Consider the following 7,296-nt stretch of genomic DNA (forward strand, 5'->3'; position numbering starts at 1 on the left):
GCGCCACTGATGAGCTGGGTGGAAGACGTCGGAAATCAGTATTATCCACTTCTGATAAGACTTGCCTGAGTTGGGTAGGCAGTAACATTTCCCTCCACCATATTTCAAGCCGCCGAAGTGCATCCTGTCGCTATTTATTACTCCGTCCTCTTATGTAGTCGGGGAACTCGATCCCTAGCGATTTTAGGGCTTATAGCTGCTCAATCGCCCAATACCGGCACCACAAGGCGTTGGCCGTCTGGTTCAGTTGGCCTAAGCCTCGCCAACCATGGATAACGCTCTCAGACAGCTTGTCCTAGAAATAAATCGTCAGTTTGCATCCAGTCGTCTCGATGGACATTTGGAGGCAACGACAAATGGCGGGGTGATATCACGCTGGAAACAGGGACATGAGTATCGATTGTTACTGTCTACACTCAAAAACTGCCTCTCTTGTAAGAATGTCTTCGGTTATATATATATATTTTCAAATCAAGCTAGTTGTTACAAACCTAATCAGAAGATAAGCATCTCAGGAACTACCAGGAGATGTTCAGATGGAGCAACTTTCTCAACCTCAGGATCTAGCTCTCTGGCCCATTCTGGCTTTCTGTGAGCCTGAGTCGTCTATAGATCCAGAGGCCAGCAAGTCACAATCGAAGGCTCTCCAATCCGTCCGCAGTATGAGGGCATTGACGGGGCAGCTAAGTATACAATCTGGACGTGAAGTTTGGAAAGGTCCACTTGCACTCAAATGGGCTTCTGAGGAGCAATCATCCCTGATTCTGATTGAAGGCTCATACCAAACAGTGACTGACATTGAAAGTTCTGCCCTAGACGTGATAGAATACTTTGAAGAGCATAATCAACGAGTTATTTGGATTCTCAACGACCAAAGCTTCTATCTAAATAAGTGGAACAGCAGCACCCTTCTCAAGCAGATTGCAGTCCAGATTCTCAGCAAAAACGGAACCATTAAGTCCCTGAGAGATCTGGCTCTCATGGTTGAACGTTTCCGGGCAGCCTGCTCCGAAACTGATTGGTTCAGTATAATTGCCGCCTCCCTAGAGGGATTCTCACCCGTGTACATGGTGATCGACCTAGGTCCGCTACGCGTTTGGAAAACCCAAACTCCCTCGTTTGGCATTTTTCAGCAACTATTTGATGCTTTGGGAAAAGAAACAAATGCTATCGTCAAAATGGCACTATTCAGCTTTTACGGTTTCCAGGGCCACGTTTCAACTTCCAAAGCACCTATTGTTCGACTCGCTTCCCAGGGCGTTCGGAGTCCATCTACCCCAAGCACTATTCTTGGACAGGATCCTAGAGCGAGAAATCCTCGCACAAAGATTGGGCTCCCACTACTGAGAGAAATTGAAGCCCTAATTCCAGTGCCTCCCCTTTGGCAGGAACCAAGTGTTGGTCAAGAGTTAGGCGGTGTAGCTGCTAGTAAACAGTATGTTTTTCTTTCGATAATAGATGTCCTGCCATTTTAATTCAATATGTGTAGTGTCAAAGGTCCAAGAGACTGGTTCCAAGAGATGGAATCATTCGAAAAATGCGTGGACGCCTCCAGGAAAGAACCTGACGAGTTATCACCCCGAGTAAAAGTTGCTCTTCTAGACACGGGAGTGGACCTTTCACATCCATATATTGCAAGGGAGTATGTATATATTCTTAGACCTCTTTCCATCTTCTATAGAGGTCTCTCGTGTTCGTCCTATGGGAATACTCTTGAGACAATCAAATTGAACTCTTAACCCAATCTAGCCTAGGGTAACACTGACTCGAAGACTTTAAGGTTCCAAGATGGACGAATTAAGTGCTATGATTTTGTACAAGACACGAATACCATCGAAGATATTGATGGGCACGGCACGCATTGCAGCTCCATTCTAGCGAAGCTCGCACCCAATGCTGAAATATACGTTGGTCGAGTTCTCGTTAAATCCCAAGCAGAGAGGAACAGTCCTGCTACATTGACTAGGGTAAGTCGAGCTATCACCTTTCGAAAATAAACTAAGTTTCCCAAAGGCCATCCAGCACGCCTCCAATATCTGGAAAGTCGACATAATTTCGCTCTCACTAGGATTCACTGAAGATGACGAAGATCTACGGGACGAAATCAGGAAAGCGTGCGCGAGTAACATACTGATCTTTGCAGCGGCAGCAAATAATACAACCAATGAAATCACGCCAATCCGCTTTCCAGCTAGGATGAAGGAGGTATTCTGTATTTTCGCATCCAATGGCCACGGCCGCCCGTCAGATTTCAACCCTCAGCCCAAATCCGATCGTCCCAATTTTACATTTCCAGGTGAGAAGGTTGAAGGTGCTTGGCCTGCGGGTATACCTACGGAAGGGAGTTTTGTGCGGAAAGACGCAGTATATAAGAGTCAAGATGGGACTTCTTGTGCGACTCCGGTTGCAGCGGCTGTTGCGGCGGGAATTTTGGAGGTAAGTAATCTCTGAAGCCATGCCCTTTTTTTCAGAGTTATCTCATGTGTATCTACTTTTGTCCCCTAGCGCCTCTATCTAACATTGGTGCGAAACTTTTGCAATACTGACTTTTCTTATAGTTCGCATGGCAGGAAAGGGAAAATCAAATTAGACGCGTCAGATTGCTAAAGCATTATAGTGGGATGTCTGAAATTTTCCTGAAGTTGATGGTGGATGACTATAGGATTGGAGATAATAGTTACCGCTATGTTAAGCCTTGGAAACTCATTTCATGCTATGCGAGGAAAGACGAGATACCGATTCACATGTCACATATAACAGATCATATTGATGGTTAGAATGAAATATATTAGGCACAAAGCCCCCCCTCCCCATCACTAGAAAATGCGACTTGCTGACGGAACACTCAAACTTGACCCTCTACCCTCCCATTAGCAACAAGGAGTTCCTCTTCCTCCGCGTCGCTCCCATCTGCAGGCAGTTGGAAAGACTGATGTGCTACGCCGGCACCCTTATATTCGCTAGCCCCAATCTTCTCAACGATAATGCAATGCTCCTCCTCATCCTCATCCTCATCCTCATCATTGCTACTCTCCTGCGTCTCCATCCCCCCATGAACCCCTAATGTATCCCCTTTATTATACGGCTTAACATAAACATCTTTTCCATAATACACTTCACAAACACGATAAGCAAACACAAAATCACTTGCCCCTTCAAAGGAAGTTTCGTAATCTTTTCCCCTTTTAACCCCTGCCTTAGGTCCGGCAGCAATGGGAGCACCAATTAAATTCACTAAATCAAGACCAGCTTTTGCATCTATCCCCACCGATTTTGAGGAGCTTTGAGATAACTTCGCTCCCCTCGCAACCCTGATTCCGGTGACCATATACAGCCTTTTTCGGAAGTCGAATTTGCGGTGATTGATCTGTCGTACAATTTCCTCTCTTTTCATTGCAGCTTGAACATCTACTAGTCTTGGCACAATAGTTTCAGACTCCAGTCGATCAAAACTCCAGTTCCAACTCTCAGACGCCGAACGAGTTCCGCTCAACTCGGCCTGGACGGGGAGCAAGTCGATGCTGGCCCAAAACCCGAAAGACCCAGAGAGCGATGACGATGACGAGATTCGGGAGAAGCTTTGGTGGCTACGCTCTATCAAGGAAGGAGGGATTGGGAGGGGTCCTTCGGGAAGTAAGGGAAGGCTCGGCTCGAAGGGTTTGAGGAGAATTTGTCCGAGTGAGAGGCAACCATTGGGTTGATATTCGGTGCTTCGGAGGAGGATCCATGTTTTTGGTAATTTTGGCATGGCGGGGACGTCGGGTATTGAAAGTTGAAACAGTAAAATTAATGAATCTATAAATCTTTTTTGTAGCTAATTTCTAATGAATTTTAATATTTAGCGGTTTCTTAAGCCACTTTAGGTGTTAAAGTTATAGCAAGTAAGCAGACCATTTATTTCTCGAGTGAAGCCTGAAGTGTGCACAAGGCTATAGAGGTAGGCCGGGGTAACTCTACCAGCACAGCGCACTGCCACGGCGAACTAGTCCGCTAAAGGCTTACCTCAAGGCTATAAATAGAAGCCGTCTGGCAATATCGTTCTAAGATGACGGCCATGGTCTGGATTCTGGCCTCCTTATTATTATTATTACTATATATTCAGTATCACGATGGACACTACTAAAGGGCGATACGAGTACCGTTCCCGAGGAGACAATTTTAGTACTCGATCGCGCCCACGTGACAGCACTCATTCTCATCATCCTCCACCAGCCTCGTCGGCCGCATCTCCTAGCACCCACCGCGACAGTACCAAAACAAATCGCAGGTTTGGGGAGAGAGAACAAAGCATAAGGCCGAGCCCTCCTGCTGATGGTCAGTGAATGTTTGAGACTTACTTTTCGTTGACGGTCATTTCATGTGTTCCCCCTGACAACCCTCCGTCTTCTCATGAGACATCCAGCACCAAAGCTTCCTCGATCTACCTTTACTAACTGAACTCACAGGAATTATAGAGAGCTCAACTCGACTACATCTATCACATAGGCAGGAGTCAACTTATGAAAGTGATGAGGCTCGTGAGTATTTGATCCTCGAATGGAGCATTGAACTAATTTTAAACTAGCAGTATCGCCACAGCTTCGTCCAGAGAAACATCGGGGACGGCCACCGTTGCTCACTTACAACTGGCGTGCTGAGGTATGTCGGTTTTTGAACTTGGGAATAGAATCAAGCGATGAGGCACTTTATGAAGAACTCCAGGCTGCTGAGAAGAGGCTCGAAGAGGCAGATCGACTCACCTCCCTGGGTGCTCCCCCTGAAGATCTCATTCCAAGATATCAAACTATTCATAGAGTGAGGTGTGCAGAAGGAGGTCAACACGAGGAATTTTTTCTAGAAGAGCCATTTGCTGTCAATAGCGGCCCTCAAAACTTCCATTTACGGGCCAGCAACAGGATTGACAATTATGATCTTTACCTCGAAAGAAACAAGGATGTTGCCTTGGTTGCATTTAAAGATTACAGGTGTTGCGGGTCATCGCGGTCAAGGAGTCGCCGCCTTGACCCAATCGGGATATCCGACCCATCAACTCTTATTACTAACGAATCAGTCTCAATTATTTCAGCAGAACTATGTTCTGCATTAAGAGATTTGACCGATCGAGCCCTGGGTCATATCCCCCATCCAGAATTTGAGGTCGAATTTGAGTTTCCTTCTCCATTCCTATGGTGGTTCCATGGCCGCCGTGAATTAGAAGAATCCCAGCAAAACTTAGACAGTTATGGTCAAAGTCAGATTGCAGTCTTCCAACAGTATCTCGATTATCGATTTGAAGAGGAATGGGCAACGGTAGACTCCTTACTTGCAAAGGGCGAAATTAGTGCTCAGTACATACACTATCTTTATGTGGGTAGAGCCATCTTTCTGCACAATGCACTGCATGATATCGAACGGGGTTTTGAACAAAGTCTGACTGAAATAAGGTGCCACAAACAATACTGGTAAGGAAGTCAGAAGATGAGCGGCCCGGCCAACAAGAAGCATATATTGCCGATTCCTGGTTGTCCAGACCAGATGGAGGGAGATCTTCGGGGTATCTAATAGATTGCAAGTCATGGTCGTTCGACGGTAACTTCCAAAAGGATTCGACAACTGTATCAATCGGCCGATTTCCATCCATGAAAAAAACTTTCAAGGTCACAGACCTGGCGCTCTACCCCATCAGTTTTGCAGAAAATGGAGCCGAGGAAGCGCTTCGCGAGCGGGGTAAAATGTTCTGGAAATGCCGCAAGAGGAACTATGTCTGCTATAGTGAGGGCCGTGATAATGGGATCCAGAGCATGGTATGCCTTTCCTACTAAAGACTCGAGGCCCGGCTATGTTAATGGTTTTGTCTAGTCGGACCCAAGGTTCATGGTCGATATTGCTACTTACAAGTTGATGCATCCTTCTGATCAGGTCGCTGGAGACTTCCCAAATGACATACCCAAAAGAGCCAACAAAGATGATCTAGGAGCAAAGGCAATGTCACGGGATGAACCGCCCGCCAGAGATGATTTCTTATTGTGTCTTCCGAAATCTATTCCAGGATTCAACATGAATAAGAAGGAGTGGAGTAACGCTGCCCCTGATCTATCACAGTTTCAATGCTGATCTACTGCTTCTAGCCAGTCTGGATGTTAGCCGTATAACAGCGGTGACTTGGAATCAAGAGGCTTTCAACACCCTTGTTGTGGATGAGGCGACAAAAAAGCTGATTAGTGCCCTTGTGACGACTAAAATCGATGCAGAGAAGGGTACTGATTTGATGAGTGGAAAGGGAAATGGACTTTTCATTTTATTGCACGGGTAAGATCCGCCCCGCGTGTAGTGATATCATTTGTACTGACTATACCACAGAGGGCCTGGAACAGGGAAGACCCTTACTGCCGAAAGGTACTGTCACTTTATAACTCACGCATTTCTAAAAGGCTGACTTTATCGCAGTGTGGCAGAATACTCTAAGAAGCCGTTATACAGAGTGACATGCGGGGATATTGGGACTAAAGCTGAAGAGGTTGAGAAGGTACGCAACTAACCCGAGTTTCCGGTTGAAACTGCTAACGTGTGATAGTATTTAGAAGTCGTCATGTTACTCGGCAAGACCTGGGATTGCGGTAAGTTCTTCGTTCAAGTTATCGAGCAACGACTAAATATCCGATAGTCGTCCTCCTCGACGAAGCCGATGTCTTCCTCGAGCAACGCAGAATATTTGACCTGCAAAGAAACGCCCTTGTATCTGGTTAGCTCTACCCTATTCAATACCGATTACCTACTAACACGCACTAGTCTTCTTGAGAGTTCTTGAATACTACGACGGTACGTACCTACACATTACCATTACCTTATCCATACTGACGCCGTCTCACAGGAATCTTAATCCTAACTAGCAACCGCGTCGGAATCTTCGACGAAGCCTTCAAATCCCGCATTCAACTAACCCTCCGCTACAAAACCTTGCAAGAACCACAACGCCTCCAAATCTGGGGGAATTTTATCGCTCGCCTTGAATCCTTGCAAAGCTCCACATTCACTCCCAATCACTCCCCATCTCCCAACGCTACAGAAGACCTCGGTATAAACGTTGTAGAAATTCGGGAGAATTTAAAAGAGTTAGCAGAAGCGGAATTGAACGGGAGAGAAATCAGGAATGCGATTAGTACTGCGAGGCAGCTTGCAATGTTTGAGAAGAGCATGATGGGGTATAGGCATTTGAAACTAGTGATTGAGGAGACTAGGAAGTTTGGAGAGTATTTGGTGGAATTGAGGAAGGGGTTTACGCCGGATGAGATTATGAAGGATATGGGGGAGCGTTAG

General features: G+C 46.1%; 3 protein-coding genes across 3 annotated transcripts; 2 read left to right on the forward strand and 1 right to left on the reverse strand.

The window, feature by feature from the left end:
* Nucleotides 1-268: 268 nt before the first annotated feature.
* BP5553_04971 (uncharacterized protein) lies at nucleotides 269-2,777 on the forward strand (the record flags this gene model as incomplete). The annotated part of the gene is made up of 6 exons (XM_032013594.1): nucleotides 269-434; nucleotides 508-1,435; nucleotides 1,490-1,642; nucleotides 1,781-1,967; nucleotides 2,014-2,436; nucleotides 2,559-2,777. The coding sequence occupies 6 exons, from the start codon at nucleotides 269-271 to the stop codon at nucleotides 2,775-2,777; spliced, it is 2,076 nt and encodes a 691-aa protein (XP_031870194.1).
* Nucleotides 2,778-2,845: 68 nt separating this feature from the next.
* BP5553_04972 (Uncharacterized protein) lies at nucleotides 2,846-3,748 on the reverse strand (the record flags this gene model as incomplete). Its single annotated transcript, XM_032013595.1, has 1 exon — nucleotides 2,846-3,748. One exon carries the CDS (start codon nucleotides 3,746-3,748, stop codon nucleotides 2,846-2,848), a length of 903 nt encoding a protein of 300 aa, XP_031870195.1.
* Nucleotides 3,749-4,109: 361 nt separating this feature from the next.
* Nucleotides 4,110-7,296, forward strand: BP5553_04973 (Uncharacterized protein; the record flags this gene model as incomplete). Its single annotated transcript, XM_032013596.1, has 12 exons — nucleotides 4,110-4,314; nucleotides 4,446-4,517; nucleotides 4,565-5,346; nucleotides 5,424-5,783; nucleotides 5,839-6,055; nucleotides 6,108-6,288; nucleotides 6,340-6,375; nucleotides 6,427-6,505; nucleotides 6,554-6,596; nucleotides 6,644-6,721; nucleotides 6,769-6,798; nucleotides 6,851-7,296. 12 exons carry the CDS (start codon nucleotides 4,110-4,112, stop codon nucleotides 7,294-7,296), a joined length of 2,529 nt encoding a protein of 842 aa, XP_031870196.1.

The sequence above is a fragment of the Venustampulla echinocandica genome, assembly GCF_003357145.1.
Source record: "Venustampulla echinocandica strain BP 5553 chromosome Unknown scaffold_2, whole genome shotgun sequence".
NCBI lineage: Eukaryota > Fungi > Ascomycota > Leotiomycetes > Helotiales > Pleuroascaceae > Venustampulla > Venustampulla echinocandica.